General features: G+C 33.2%; 1 protein-coding gene across 1 annotated transcript in view; it reads left to right on the plus strand.

Annotated features, from left to right (window-relative positions):
• The first annotated feature begins 202 nt into the window (after nucleotides 1-202).
• Nucleotides 203-17,703, plus strand: part of LOC724745 (transmembrane and TPR repeat-containing protein 1-like) — a 30,668-nt gene continuing 13,167 nt past the window's right edge. The window contains exon 1 of the mRNA XM_006559899.1: nucleotides 203-288. Coding sequence (XP_006559962.1) covers nucleotides 203-288 — 86 coding nt within the window. The remainder of the gene's footprint in view (nucleotides 289-17,703) is intronic.

Raw genomic sequence — 17,703 nt, forward strand, 5'->3', positions numbered from 1 at the left:
ATGGGATTTATATGTAATTCCATATTTTATTGATATGATATATTTCTTGAATTTTTATCGCCAAAGTGCGATATCTTGTAAAAATTTAAATCAATTAAGAAATGAAAGAATAAATATTTACAGTGTCGGATGGATCCTCCTGGTCGTATATGGGATGCAAATCAGCTGGACGGCTATTCCACGTAGAAGAAGTCTGATCACAATGGGAATCGTTCTTCTTCTACTCCTAGGATGTTATAAAACGGTGTTGAGAAACAGAGACTGGATGTCTAGAGAAAGTCTGATCAGGTTTGTCAATGGGTCTTCTTATGAAATGAATGTACAAAAATTGTTAAGACTGGAAATTTTTATACAAAATCAAATTTTTGAATGAGTATTATTTTATTCCTCAAATTATACTTTGAATATTTTATCATCTGCATTCTGTATCTTTGTACATTCAAAATTTTGCAGATAAATACCTGCAGTCCAATGAAAAATCTGAGTGAACGATATTTACAAATCTTCGTTTTATATTAACGTTTCTTTTTCTAAATATAATTTTGATTAATTACGCGCAAATTTTAAATTAAAACAAGATATAATTATTTTTCATCATATACAAAAGCTGTCATAACATTCTGACTGATAACGATGGTGTCAATAATAGAGAAGAAAACAAATTCGTTTGAATGTTTGTTATGATATTAATAATACGATTTTGTTATTTTATTTTATTTTTTTTTACTTTATTAATTTACAACGAATCGTATTTCACCTTGAAACTCTGACTTCAACAATTTTCGAAAGGGAAATGTTCCGAGTACATTATTACTCGCGGAACCATCCGAAGAATTTATGAATATTTTAAAATTCGCCGAGAAAACGCTTTCGCACGGAATTTTTTTGAGAAATAAAAAAAAGAAATTTCCACATTTTATGAAACGCTACAGTAGTTTATTACCACAAAAAAGAAATTATCTGGGAGGTTGTAAAAATGTTAGAATATGAAGTTTCATGATAATGGATGTTTCATGGGGTTACAATTGTAATAAAAGATATTTAACGTAGAAAAAAATCATCGAAAATGAAAGATATATATTTGACCATTGAATTATTTCGAGGAAAATTTATTATTTTAAAGAAGAATTTGTAAATATAATATTGTAATTAATGAATCGAAATAACTTCATCCATTTTCACATCGATTAGATAGGATTTATTTTCCAAACGATTTATAGATTTATATTTTTTAAAATAAATTTATATTCTTTCCCCCTGTCTTAACGTGATATTATGATAACTCTAATATTCTCTTGTTTGATCTCGAATCACTTGGTTGCAGGGCGGGTCTGCGGTCTCTTCCCCACAACGCTAAGATGCATTACAACTTTGCCAACTTCCTACGAGACACATCGCAACCGAACCGTGCGATTCTACATTACCAGTTGGCCCTTTGGTGAGTATCTCGAGAGAATTTAGTTCGACGATTACGTAGATGTGATTCCATTTCCTGTTACGAATTTTATTATTTTCAACCGGATGCGTTTGATGGAAATTTTTAAATTTTCAAAAGTTTTTGAATATGCTTGCATGAAGACCAAATAAAGATAATTCTTCGATAAATGTATACACTTTTTCGATGATGATTCTAATCTAATTTATTGTCTCGAAATTTAAAAATTGAATTCAATATGAAAAATGTATTAATTTTAATTTGAATTTATATAGAAGTGAAATAAAAGTGTTTATTATTATCAATAACAAAAAGTGATAAGAATATATAGATAGTTACGATGTCTAATCGAAATAGATAACGTTATTTGAAAATTTGTCACGTTTGCTTGTTAAAGGAACAAAGCGATATCGAGAAAATGTCAATATCATCGACACACGTATCATAAAATAATGAAATGCTTATAGGATCCCATATATCATACTTGGTTTTGCGCTTAGAAATATGAAATAGTATTTTTCTTTTTATCCCATGAAAAGCAGCACGTAAAAACGTTTTTACGTTGATGAATACATTGACTATAATTCAAATTGTATTCGTTTCTTATAAAAATTATACCATTGTTTATTTAGAATTATCGCCGTTTGATTTATGAATACAATCATAACATCATTCATTAAATATTGCAGGATGAAAATTCAATAATTTTCTATCTTATATAAACAAATGTTATTAATTTGTTTATTTAAAATTAGAACAATAATAAGAATATTAAAATGATAAATATTTGGAAATATTTAAATAAGATCTTCTCTCATCTTGTTAATGATACAAAATTGATAGAATTTTTAGTTTGATCATAAAAAAAAGAAAAAGATTGAGAAGATTAAGATTTTCTATGTGTAGCGTACATACGAGAAAGTTTTAAATTAACTGCTGTTTCCTCGTAATTTGGACGTGACTCGTAATTAGTTCGGAAGTATGTCTTTCGAGTAAAAGTTAAAATTAAGCTCGCGGATCCCTTATGCATCTTATTCAGGTACAGATTAATTTGGAGAATTGGAATCCAGCATTACAATTTTAAACTAATTCGTGTAATTTGTTCGTACTGCTCATTTGGAATAAGCTTCATTAACGATTTAGATCCATTTAATATGTATGAATAAAAATCTATTTTATTTTTTCGAAAATATGGCAAAAGTATTCTTAATATTAAAAAAAAGACTATAATTTAATTACACGATTTAGTGATAAGATCCTGATAAAATGTTAAAAATTAGAATTGACAAATTATTGCCTGTCAATTAAAAATTTATCGTAACTATCATTTATTTCAAATTCATATTGCACATTCGTGTACAATGTAATAAATTTATTACCGAGATATTAAATCAGAAAATTTTCTTTCACAAAGATATATAAACAAGTTTCCATAACAATAAAGTCTTGTTCCTTTTAATTGCAATTGCGAAACCATTAATATTAATCAATATGATAGAACGAATAAATTCAAATAAAAATATTATTTAAAATTCGTATTGAATATATTCCTTTCAGCTGCAAACGACTGAAACGTTATTGATATTTGCAACAAATTTTTATTTGTGAAACTAGAATTCATTGCGTTCATATCTCTGTTACAAAATAACCGTGCTGGTATTCCATTGAATCTCTTGATAAAAAATAAAAAAAAAAAGAAAGAAAGAAGAAAAAAACATTTTTTTTCAATCATGCATCTCGTAACGAAACTAACAGAAAGGAACAAAAATTATTTACAATCCCTCCTCCTACAGTTTTAATCCTCTTACCCATTATTTCGATACATCCTTCAAGTCGTTTCCCCTGAGAACCATGGAACACATGCTTAACATCCGGCCAAATTTACGGCTCGTCCTACATTTCCTCGAGCAACAGTGCATACAACGTTTTCAATTTCCCCATCAGAGACTACCACAGTATCGACTCGCATCATCCTCCCTTCTCCCTTTTACGATCTTCCTTTCCCCAGGAGAGCCAACTTCCTCGTGGCTTGCGGCTGCCCACTTTTATTTGCATTAAACCGGATCGCTCGTAAGCAACCGCGGTTCTTAATCTTGGCGTGGACACGTGGACGTGAATCGTTCAAAGAAGGATCATCATTTTCCGTGTATGTCTGTGTATGTCTATGTGTACACGTTCTCGAATGCTGTACATATATTTTGATACGTATACTCACGATTTCGCGATTGATTTATGGTTGTTCGGGCAAATTGTACAGAAACAATAATACTGTCTGTAGATTATTTTTCGTAAGACACATCTGAGTAAATATCAATATGCCTTGCTCATATTTTATTTTCATGAAACTTCAAACATGTTCAAAAATAAGGTATTCTAATAATTTTTCAATGTAATGATCGTGGATGGAACGTGCGGTTATATTTTATATTATATTAAAATGTATTAAATCGTATGTAATTCACATCAAACTATGGAAATGATAAGCGTTACACTATATTAAATTTTTACAGAAATTGTACACTAGAACAATAGTTTCATCGTTTCGATTAATATAATCGTATATTTAATTTCTTTTCTTGAAATCTGAAAAGATTAAATAATCTCAGATATTAACAAAAATATTTAAGAGCGATCAAAATAATTTTCAAAAAGATCCTGACGATATATTACTACTATCGAATTCTTCCTTGCAACACAAGGATTTTGTATTCGATCTTCAGCCAACAATCATCGCTTTCGATCATTCTTCAACGAAGATCGGTGTAAACGTTGCACGAAAGATGAACACAATTGCCGTCGAATCAAGTTCTCTCTTCGTTCGATGTTAGTCATGGCGAAAAGCAAGACGAGCCCTATCCATCGGATATCTTTTTTCTTTTTCTTTTTTTCCATCCCTTCCTCCATTCTCTCCCCCTTCTTTTTTTACATCCAGTGTCCTCTTTCACCGTGGCCACGCTTATCAAAGCGGTAAAAGGTTTACTGACAGTGACTGGTATTCCGATAATGAAAATTCCACTTCCCCGTTCGCGCGAATCCTTTTGAAGTCGCCGCCTCAATGAACCGATCCCGCGTTCTTCCCCACTGGGAACCAGGCCATCACCTCGTTTCTTTTCCACCCTCTCCCCTGTTTCTGTTTCGATGTCGCAGCTGGGGAGAAATCCCCCTCTTCCCCTTCTCAGCTTTCCTGACCAAATATTATCCGCGTTGATTTCCATTACCAACCTTTTGTCGACCCTCCTTTCTCGAGTCCTTCATCGAGTTTCACGACGCAGATATTATTCCTTCGTTTCGAAAAGATCGAAGAGATTTATTCGCGATCGATGCAGTTGGATCGCAGATAAGATGCAAGTTATGTACGAATAATTGTATGTTTATTTTCAAGAAAGTGTTTTACGTAGAAAAACACTGTGAGATACGATATACTTTTTTTAAACTATATAACTGGATATAAAAAAGATGAAACGGAATAAGAAGTTTCGAAATGGGGATGTTTTGATATTCATTTAATATACGGAACACGTACATGCACTACGATAAAAATCTCCAGTTCGATCTATTCGAGGTTCGAGCCATAAACTTCATTGCATTTTTGCACAAACGAAAGCGCGAAGGAGGCCGGAAGCGTAACGAATCGTGAATTTTCCGAGACAACTCTCTCTCTCTCTCTTTCTCTCTCCTGTTTCCCTCGTGTGTTTCTACTGTGTCGGTAAGCAAAATTAATCCGTGTACAGGCAGGTTTACAGGCGTGCTAAAATGCGAGAATCCAATTAAATAATTCAAGCATGACGGCACGATAAAGGATCGGTATTGCGGCGTGCATCCACGCGTGTCAACGTATGCGCTCAATTCACGCGAAAATATAATGGCCGAAAGAATTTCCCTTGAAAATCACGATTGATACCTCGATATCCACGTTTCGTGGATCATTCTTCATTCATTCCTTTTCCTCTTCGGTGTATTCAGATGCATCCTGTATTTTTCTGCTACTTTTGGAACAATGATTTTCCTGGATTTTCTTATTTTTCTTATATATGTAGACAGTAACAAAAATTGTTTATCCAAGTGAATTCGATCAATAGATTTTACACATTCCATTATGTGGAAAAATTATTTTTGAAATTATATTATTTAAAAGATGGATAAAAATTTGTGGATTGATTTTATGTATTCGAAAACTTTCATTCGAATCAGAAATTTCATTATATAAGATAATGTTTGATTAAAAAGTGATGGAATGGATGGATGTAATTAAAGAAAGTAGTATGGGTTATATACGCAGGAGATGATGAATATTTCTGTAGAAACGAGTTGACTCTCCGTCTGGAACGAGTTCGCCTTTTAAAGGTGTGAAAGGTATGGTCACTCAAGATTTTGAGTGGACCCGTCTGAACGTGTCCTAGAGTTGTCTACGAGTTTGTCTGAAGTGAGGGAATGAAGTGTAAAGTAGGCAGAAGAAGAAAATGTGCAAGTAATAGGGTACTTATACAATCGAGTTATTATTATAGAGTAATTATTAAGAAAAATATCATAGAAATTCATGGATGTAGAATAATTACAATTATTGTGATTAAATTAATTGTAAAAATTCATTTCTCTCGTATTTCTAAGAGCTTATAATATCACAAAATTACGACGAATCAAAAATATATCGATGGAAATTCTATCGTGCATTAATTCCTGTTGTCATTAATTGAGAAACAAGCTTAACATCTCTAACACGAGTTACGTAGCAGATATCGTATCTCTGATTAATAATCTATCTGTTTAAAAAGTGGAGCACGTATGCGAAAGGTGAAATGAGAAAAAGAAGAAATGCTGGAAGAGTAAACATCAAACTTTTACGATTGGACTGGCGCTATGGATAAAAGGAAAACGAAACAAGTTGTTCCAAAGTGGAAAACGCGATTCAACGTGGGAATGATATTTGAGTAACGAATAATTTTAATTGGAGAACAGCGTATACATTCACGTGTGCGAAAATAAGAAAAAGAAGGAGGATGGGCAGAAACAAGGAAATGGGATGAAAAAGGATAGGAAAATAAATATGTTTGCTGCGATCCGGAAAATGGAAGTTCGAAATAAAATTGGACTTTTTTTTTTTTTTTTTTTTTTTTTTTTTTTTTTTTTTTTTTTTTTTTTTTTCTTGGATCCGAGTATAATAAATATTTCACTCGTGATTTTTTCTGAAAATAACTGCAATGGGAAGATTCCATTCGCTAAAAGTATTTATGATTGTGAAAAATGTTTAAATTTGAAATATATTTAAAGGATGGATATCAAATATTGATTCAATATTTTAACGTTAATCAACTATCGATTTATCGATCAATCGATAAATCTTTGTTTAAGAATTGATGAATTTTAATTTCTTTTTCATAATTATTTATATTTCATAATTCATATTAATAAATAATGAATATTTTTTGAAAATATATTATTAATCAATGTGTTCATTAATTAAAATTAATCGAGATAAAAGTATCATTCAATCTATTATTAAAAAGATTGGATTGGTTCATTTCGAAATTTAAAATATAGGGAAAAAATTTAGATTTAAATATTCAAATGACACGAAATTGATTAAATTTAATTTTAATTTTGTCCTGGCTATGATAAATTTAATTAATTTTGTGCTCGGTATCATTATTATTCGTTGAAATACAAAGAGATTGTATTAAAGAAATTTAAATTTATGATGAAATTAATTTCTATCAATCATTTTGACAATGAAAAAAAGATAAAATATAATACTCGAATACTTTTCATCATAATAACTACTTATCAATTTTCAATTTATATAACTAAAAATTCCAATTCAATAAATTAGAAAATACTTTAGAATTAAAAATGCTTATTCTATATTCTATTCCTTATCATCTTATCTCAATTCTTTCTTCATCTTGAATATTGGAAAGTATTGAACAGAACTATTCAACTATTCACAATACTATAGATCTCTTATTATAATTTCAAATATTTCACATATATCTAAAATTGAACAAAAAGAAATTGAAAATAACTTTCTCATTCTGATAACACTGTTTGTATCGATATCGATATCGATATCGATAGATATTTAACTTGAAAACTTTGAACACTTTTCTCAAAATATTATTTAAATTCTTCGTGCTATCTATAGAATCTCTCTTCGATCAAATTTATTAAAATAGCCAATTTGTGTCATCGATAAGATAAATACTATTTGTGCTCCTCTTTGTCTTTCACATTTTATTAAAGGAAAATCGATTTATTTATCGTATACCTCGTTCATGCTACAGACAATCCAATCAACCTGGTATCTTCGATTTCAGTCGTATCGCGATTGCGTGCGAAAAATATCGAGCATCTCCTCGATCGAATTCACCGAAACGAAGAGAGATCGATCAGCGGATTCACGAATGCACGACTCCTTTGTGCCTCGTCGAATGGACGTAGCCTGGCTTCTATTCCGGGGATAGATCAGGATCCTCATCACTATGGATGTCGTCATTTTTAGGAAAGGAAAGAGAGAGAGAAAGGTCGAAGACTCGAAGGAGAAGTCCACTATCTCTTCTACGAAGAGCGAAAAAAATTCTAACCCCTCTGGAGAATTTTAATCGACACTTTTATAATCTTTGCACGGCTTTATCGCCTGTGTTCCTTTGCATTGCAGAACTCACTCGTGCAAGACAATGTTTATTAATGAAACAGAGCATCTATCGAAGTTGATTGAAAACCAAGATCAGAAAGAACAATGGACTTTGTGACAACGTGACTTTGTTTAATAATGTTTGCTCATCATCTGTTGGATTTTTCTTTCAGTATGGCTTTATTTCGAGGAATTGTATTATGGTGTACTGTACGTGATGTTTTATTGTATTATTCAAAAAGATGAAGTAAGATTCAAGTAAATTAATTAATACACGAAATGAAGGAATGTGTACATAGAATTATTTTGGAAATTATTGCAGATTATTATAAATTTCTTCATTGTTGAAATTCTCCACAGATTGTAAATTTGAAGAAATAATGTTTAGTTCGATTCATATAATAAATTTATCTTTTAATGAAATTATTTTTCCTGTTTTTTACTAACATCGTGAGAATTTTAAAACACAAGAAATTCATCTAGTTAACCTCCTTTTCCATTCGTACTCAATTCTACTGCATTTCGCATTCTAAATCATCTAATGAACAAACATAACATCCTCGTTTCTGTGTACACAATATTCATTCGTTGTGAAACATTCCATGGGTTGGTGCGTCCGAAGTGGCTATCTCGTTATCCGAGTCTCTGTACCAGTTGTGAAAGAAAAAAAGGAGCGAGAAAGAGACGAAGGAGAGCCATTTCGAGGACAAAAATTCACCAGATTCAACTATGAGACGCGTTCTTGATGCGCTCTTTTGTATTTTCCGTGTATTTTTCGTTAGGTGCATACGAGTGGTTGCATTGTAACAAACTAATTAACACGTAGTCAATATCGTGTACACGAGTTATACAATTTTATTTGGACTAAATCATGATCGAGTCTATTCGATTTGGCCTTCTCCAATATTGAAATTGTTGTATTTTTGAATATTTTTTTAATATATTTTTTCATCCAATGTTAATTTGATTTGTTAATCGATGCATAATTGCTGAATGTTAATCATTTGCTTAGATTTAATATTCTGTTTCGCACAATTTCTTTCAATTTTAACATAAAGTATATTATTTTGTATTATATAATTAATTTGATATATTCAATTCTACATTCACTTCTTTATTTTAGGTGTGCAGATGGAGAAATTAATTAAAAAGCAATTTTCCATACCAATTGATTATAAATAAATACCTGGTTAAATTCTACATTCGATATATTTTATGGAAAATTGTACATTGTTAATAATAGAGAAAATAATATATTCATGTTTTTTCTAAAGAACAAAACAAATATACAAAAATGGCAGTTAAAATTTATTTATTAAATTATAAGTAATTAAACTTTGATGAAAAAGGGCAGACCAAGACAACAGGTGTGACAGAGAGAAATCTATCTCATACATATCCTCATCTCCTTTAAAAAAGCTTAAATAAAAACTTCAATCAACATTTTCGTATATATCAATAAACACATTGTTATTCGATTTTTTAGGAGAAGAATAAAACAAATGGCAAAGAATCGTATGTTAAAAACTAAACACGAAATGTTTAAAAGTATTAAGAAATAACAATAATCCAATAAAAAGAATCTAAGAAAGTAATTGCAACAAACTCAACTGTTTATTAATCAGCTTTGCTGGAAGACCCACTAATATTAGTCAAATAACTGAATCAAATTGATTTCTCCTTATCGTATCGCGACCTTCCTTAAAACCACGCCAGATTATAGAGGTGCAATCGTTAAACCAAGGAAGCCAACAAAAGTGCATTAATTAGCCACAGAGCGAAGTGGCAACCGTCTCGCTCTCTTCTTTTTTCTTTGTTTCCTTTCTACCCACGCTTCCTCCACGTTCGACCCTTCTGCTCTTTTTCTCCCTTATTCTCCCTTGGGTCGATCTCCGGCATTTTTCATCCCTTTTTCTCCCTTTCTCGGCACACCGCGAGCCACTTCTTAAGCCCCTTTTTCCGTACCAGGCTAATGCACGGCGTTTTAACGCATAAGGCAACGTGTCTGACCGGAAGTGCCTCGTATTTAAGATGTCTTCGGATAAGTAATCGATGGAAAGAAAAATGCGGATTTGAATCGAGGATAATGTGATTATTGGAGATTAATGATTAATTATATCACAGAAATATAGTGTATAAATAGAAGAAGTATAAAAATACTATGGTACTTTGTATTATGAAATAACAAAGTTTGTTTACTTTGAAAAAATGTGATAATAAGTCTATTTCTACTCAATTTTTAATTTCGATTAATTTGATAATTGAAACGATGTGCTCACTTTAAAAGAATATAATCGATAATCATCATGATCCTTTATATTGAAAGGTATGGGCTTTTTGAAAATAGAAATTTTATTAAAATCCAACGGGATAATTAATATTATGCAAAATTTATATATTCTCCCATAAAATATGAAAAATTCAGATATCGATGGCTATAATTTACAGCAATATCTATAATTCATGATAACGTAAAATTGATTTTCAGTGCAATGATTTTCAAAAAAAAAAAAAAATAAAATAAATTATTCGATCGTTATGCGATCAGCGCGAACAATTGTAAAACAAGTGGTGCATATATCACGTAAGCGATTCTAAAAACCTTTCGTTTCACTGCGCTAACGAGGTTCTACGAAGGAAGATTTATTTCCCGTTCGTAGCGTGCATTAATTCGTTGACGGGAACGATTTAATACGAATATAATTGGATTTCACTAAGCAACGCGCGACGAGACCTCAGGAAATCAGACAAGATCCGTTCGACTTTTGTTAATATTTATTACTTGTTTCAAAGTGATGTTAAAATTAAAAATACATTATTAATGAAAATATTTAATCTCTTCGAGATTAGGGAAGAATACACACGTTTCGAAGAATAATTAAGAATTTCGTGTAACATTTATATTAAAACTAAGAAAAAAAATGATGAAAATTATACATTTCCTTCTTCAAACACTTTTAGAAAAATTGATTTCAAAGATGAAGAACTTACGAATTCAACTATTTACGAGTTTCGTAAATATCGACTTGAGATTCAAAAGATCTGTATCCAAGGTAACTATCCTTCCCCACAACCATCTCTAATCCAATTCGTCGGCTAATCTTCGGTTTCACCCCAATCTCGCAATATTTGCCCGCGAAAATGCAATCAATCCGGTAAACACGGGCGAAACGTGGTCGACGTCGAATGAAAAAAGAAAGGCGCGGTGGAAATGAACGAGGAGCACAACGACGGAAGGGGTGGAAAAGTAAAGAGAAACACGGGAAGAGCGTGGCCCAGGGGGGGATGGGAGGAGGTAAAAACGATGCAGACGCGAGAACAGCAGCTGCAACGACTGCGCCCAGATGAAAATTCCACTTGGACCGTACACGCGCTCTCTCTCTCGCGCGTCATCGCTTGTAGATCTCATTTCCTAGGCCGGTGCTGCCCGCCACCGACTGTCCCATTCATTCCGTTCGGCCTTTCTTTGTCTACTTCCCGCCGCCCCGTGCTCTTCCACCATCGGCCCGCACTCCGGTCGAGCGATATTAGCTCTGAAAAATTGAACCTTCGACTAACTGCCAATTTCCTACGCTTGTTTCGCCCCAGCCAAATCGACGCGGCCCCTCCGCCTACTTTTTTCGGCCCGAGAACCAAGGGATGAATTATTTTTTTAAACGCAATCGAATCTTCTGAATTACCAAGTTCCACGAAGAGTACAATGAATTGCTCGAAAGTAACTTTCCTTGTGGCGTCATTGAATGATACAGCTGGTAAATGAATTATATCGAAATATAAATGTTGGGGAAATTAATTATGTATTCATACAATGCTTGCTTAAGTGAATCAAATTTTGTCGCGTATTATTTTCATCTAAATTTTGAAAATATCACCTCGAAAGATGTATATATATAATCTGCAGTTAGACTATCGAGAAAATTTTATTATAAAATGAATATTAATGCGAATCTTCTTATCAATGTCTATTCTTTTATCTTATTCATTGTTAATTTTGTGTATGTTGCGTTAAATTTCTTTGGAAATTCAAATGATCGATAATGACTTTTCAACATATCCATTAATTTCAATAGATATATTTGTTCGAAATCAACAAAACTTTGAAGATCCCTGAGTCTACGAGTCTATTACCGTAGATTACTATATCTTTTCAGACGTGATCCTCGCACGGATGTTAATTAACCTTGATCACCGGCCTTGATCCGCAGAAGATCTCTTTTCCCTAAAGCTGGCGTTGTCCTCGATCCGCCCAACAGCGACGAATTAGTTTTCGATCAGCCGTCCGAAATTTCCCCGAGGAGACATTCGGCGAAGTTTTGCCCCGGCCCCACGGGGGAACGGCGCATCGGCTAAGTAATTTAAAATAGCCCGAGATTGACCGAGCCGTTGGTCCAGTAATAATTGAGAGCCGAAGAACGCGTGATCCAAGTTTCTCGGCCGCGTATAGAAGTTTCTAGGTTACGTTCGATGGCTGTTATTGCATTCGGTGGGGGAGGGGGAGGGAAAGAAATGGGTTCGAGGTGTCTGGAGAATTGTCGGGGAGGAATGAGAAACGTTTCTGGACGGAGAGAAATACGTAGTCAATCGATGGAATGCCGCTAGGACCGAGGGGAGAGAGCGAGGAGAGAGACTCGAGTTTGCTTTTCATTCGACGTCAAGCGCTGCCCTGTTTTCTCTGAACGAGTCTCCCCTCCCTTTTCTTATCGTTCTTTATCTCATTCACTCGAGGGCCCAGAAGCAGGGGAAAACTTTTCTTCCCGCGTGGAAAGTTGTCTTCGTACGTACGTAGACGTACATCTCTCCTCGTGTTTTTCGTGTCTTTCCGTTTACACCCGATTTCTCATCACGATGCTTTTTATTTTTTTATTTCTCGAGAATTAAAATTATCGAAGGGAGAAGTTTCACTCACGGCCTCGCTTTTAATTCGACGCTTTTAATTTGAAATTGAAACTCCATCGGGGACGAAAATTTAAGGGAAGATAAAACCTCGAATTCTCCGAGCTATTATCGTTAATTAATTGAAATAGAGCTAGAAACTGATTGAAATAGAGTTGCAACAATAACAAATAACAATTAGAAAAATTACGAAATTCTTTAAAATCTACTCGAATGAAGAATAAAATATTACTCGAGTATATTTCAATTATAGATCTTCAACGTCACAATGAGATTAATTTTTAATAATAATTAAACAACATTCTCGATTCGAAATTAACAATAATCCAAGACACATATAATACTCTTGAAGAAAGAATAATTCCAACAGCAAAGGAGGGTCAAAGAATTCGAGGAAACCGGTGTATCAGTGATTTCAACGAAACTTATTCAACAAGTTTCATCCAACTAAAACGTCGCCATTTTTTAAACGTCGAACCCGATAAGCGTGGCGAGGCGAATTCACGATCACCGGCCAATAATCGTAAACGCATGTAACAGGTCTTGGGAACTCGTACGTAAATCGTCGCTCACACTTTTTACGAGAACGAAAAAGGAGAGGGAGGAGAAGAAAAAGGAAATGGAAAATGGAAGATGATGTTTACATCGTGTTATCGCTTGCATATCAACGAGGAAAGAAATGGATATACATCGAGAGGAGAAATTTTTACACGAGCATTACACGATATTACGATCGCGATAACGCATTATACGATTGCGATTTTACGACGCCGGCTTTTATACGCGACGCGAAGCGTATCCACGAGGCACGCCTATGCCTATGTATAAAATATAGGTGGCCTGGCAGTAAATCAAGCGCGGAGGAGAATCCACCGAATACGTTGAGCCGCAATAAAAATTCCTGTTACCGTCGTGGTTTGTCTGTGTGTGCTCAGGTGGAGGCGGAAAAGCTACTTTGCCCGTGAGCTACTAATGCATCAGGTTTTATTGTTTATCGACTTGTCTGATGCGCCATCGATTTAACTTCTCAACCATCCACGGATGGAGATTGTACGAGAGAGAGAGAAATTTCGAATAGAAAAAATATCTTTTTATATCTCTTTCTCTATTCTTCAGAAATCGTGCCGTTAATACGTAGGATGAAGTTAGAAGAATATTTGTATTATTGTAATCACGTAAATTATCGATCCAGCATGAAAAGTAGATATTGATTAATATATCAATTTTCACGATATATTCCTAAATGGAAAAACAAATTTTCTAAATATCAACTATTAAATGCAAAATGAAGGAAAAATGTAACGAAAACACGATCTCTCTCTCTCTGTGCAAAAGAAAGCAAATTAAATCTTCGCAGCTTTAAAATCCCCATAAATATTCACGACGATTAATATCAATAAATATTGGAGGAGATATGGCGCGATCTGAATACGCGATATACTCATTTACACGGATTGAACAAGAGGGATGGAAACATTAAAACGTTAAACGCGGAATATATCGAAGGCACGTATTACATTAGCGATACATGAATATACAAACGAGTTTAATCGTGGCCAATGCGAATATACACCTTCGAACTTTCGTCCGTTAATCGAGTTTCCATCGTTTGTCGGCCACCTTGTTTCCTGAACAAAACCAAAGAATAATTACCATCGAACGTATTGATTCCATCGTGTCGCGCAAATAGAACCGCGCTGGCCGAGATATTAAGCATCAACGTGTGCGCGATAAATGTGTAGAGGGAATGCGGGATAATAGTATGGTGTCGTGGAAACAGTGAGGCCAATTTATTCACCGGCGTTTCCCCTGGACGAACAATAGAGGCCTATAACACATTCATCGGCCTTTTCTAACACGAGAGGGCACGCATTGATCATTGTTCCAATATGACAATGATCCATTTTACTTGTGACAAGGGAGGATTGATTATCAATTATAGACGGATAATAATCATCGATTTTCCTCCTCTCTCCCTCCTTCTCCGACTTGTTTTTCGAATTATATTTTTATGAGATCGTTTATCATCGAAATTCAGTTTCTCAGTTATTAATAACCGATATTATATAGATTAAGTTGATAATTTGTAATTTTGTAATATTAAGAAGATAGAATCAATATTTACACGAATTTCAGGTAGGGAGGTTTAATCCTTTGCTAATCTAAATATGCCTGTCAGGCATAGATAATGTTAAAGTTCAACCCTTTCCAACATTTTAGCCCTGTATTCCAATTTATTTCTAATATATTCTTATGGGATTTGAAATGTAAGATTTTAACTACGAAATTATACATAGAAATAATATTATTTATAAATTAATAAATTTATATAGAAGCACAAATGTTTATATAATCGTTTTAATTTATTTCTTTCTGAATTTATTTATATTTATTATTTCCGTTTTCATAAATGCTCAAATAATTTAAGGTAACCATAAATTCGCAAATTCGCTTCTAAATTTATCAACAAGAAGCAGAGAAATTGTCGAAAACATCTTCAAATTTTCGTTAAAAATATTAAAATTAGAATTCTATAAATATAATGTAAAATTCGATAAAAATATATACGTGAAACGTGGTTGGAAAATTGTCAACATTCGCTCCTTCTATTCTTCAATATGATTTTTGATGCGCAATAACACGACACACGATGGTACATCATTATATCGTAATAAGAAGTCGGATTTGCTATACAACCAATCCTCCCCTTCTCGTCGTCTCGCTTTCCGTCCCCTTATCCAGCTTTGTCGTTGCTTTAACTTTACGATCCGCTGCAACCATAAACTCGTTCTATCGAAAATTACGGCCGGATGTCCAACGAGAGCCAAACTGGAACTAATATCAAGAAAATTTTTCATCTACCATGCGAATATTGGCATCAAAGTGATGCATATTGTCCACTTTCAACTTCATTCAAAACTTCATCCGACCTGTATTAATGAACAGCCTGTTGTAATTTCCTTTTGGAAATGGAAAAATGGAACGCGCGATTACTGCTGAAAGTAAAAGAAAAATTCGTGCAAAATCGTGCACCAGGATGAAACTGAACAAGCGTTGTAATTATTTCTTTAACAAATTTAACATGTTCGATGATCAATTGATAACTGTTTTAAATATAATCCATTCTATATAAAAACACTTCTCTCATTGTCGATTCTTTTCATTCTTCGATTTCTTCAATCTCAGTATCCGCAATTTATCGTTATCTTGTTCTTTATCGATTAAAATATATCGTACGAATCTGTTTTTGAAATGAACAACGATTAAAAGTCAGATGTCATCACTATGGTTCAGAATGTTTTTTTACGAGAACGTTGAACGTGTTAAAAACAGATATTAAAGAAACATGGCATCCCTTATTCAATACTCATGTAAAAGAGTATGCGAAAGGGATGAGACATGGCGTGTACCAGGACGAACACACACTTCGCTATACTTTATCTCCTTCTTATAAATGAAACAGGTTATTTATTATCCAATAAAGAGACACTGTTGGTACGCGACACCCTTGCGGATACTTTGCCGGGGTTGTATCCTCTGACGTGTAAATATCGAGGTTTCCCCGTGACTCCCTCCTGAGAGTAGCCAGACACATTTTATCTTTCACACCCCTTTTCTATACTACATATTTCTCATGCCGACTGAAAACATTTCAAAATAAATATTGCATTAACCGTGATTTCATACATTGAATGATAATTATTGAGAAGAATAACAAAATACTATAAAATTACATATCATTAATAAAACAATGGCTCATTTCATTGATTTTGTAGTAAATCATTTACAATCCCATTAAGATTATAAACGTAGAGGTGCTTGGTATATACGAGTAATATTAAGTAAAAATTATAAAAAATTGTATTTGATGATGCATTTAATATTTCTCTTTTTCGTATCAATCGACGTTATTTTAGTATCATTTAAATTATACTAAAACAGTCAAGTCATATATTATTTGTCGGCCAAGGCCATTTTCCTAATTACGAATCTGCCTCTTGCTGCCTCGCAATAATAACACTCTATGGACTCTCAGCTTTTGTCACATCTTCCTTTCATTCAAATAATTAACGCTGCACTCCGTTCTTTCTTTAGTTCATGAAGTGCCACGAAGAGAAGTTGCAGCATAGTGACGTAACCAAACCAAGTGTCTCAGAAAGCGAGTCAGTCTTTCAAAGAGAGACCAAAGTTTTGTTTCAAATATAAATGTTTAAAAGTTCAAGAATATTATTTTGCAAGTACATAAAGCAACGTTGTTTTGATCCTTTCCACTTCTTTTCGCATTATCGTAAATTTCTTTTCGAAAAGAATTTTTTTATTGTATCTTATGCATTAAAGGAATAATTCTCTACCATTTCTCTTGATTTTTGATAGAACAGCTTCTAATGCTTGAATCAACTTTTACAATTTTTTTTAAATTTATGAGAAGGTACTTAATAAATTCAGTATTGATGTTATACGATAGCAAATCTTCTCACATTTAAAAATATTTGCATTCTAGGTCCATCTAGCGGATTAACAACAAATTACTCGTTCTTATTTCGTTTTCTTTATTTCCTATAATATGCGTACCTTTGTTTCTCTCTGAATATGAAATGTATATCGTATTATTTTCCTTTTCTACATTATCTAATGTAACAAAAGAAACAGTGAAAGCTTTTCTAACGTATACACACACGATCTACGCTCTATAACCAATTCATCCCACGTGGTGTGCATCACAATCAACTTTCGATGAACCCTTCCA

The sequence above is a fragment of the Apis mellifera genome, linkage group LG6 (genome assembly GCF_003254395.2).
Source record: "Apis mellifera strain DH4 linkage group LG6, Amel_HAv3.1, whole genome shotgun sequence".
NCBI classification, from domain to species: domain Eukaryota; kingdom Metazoa; phylum Arthropoda; class Insecta; order Hymenoptera; family Apidae; genus Apis; species Apis mellifera.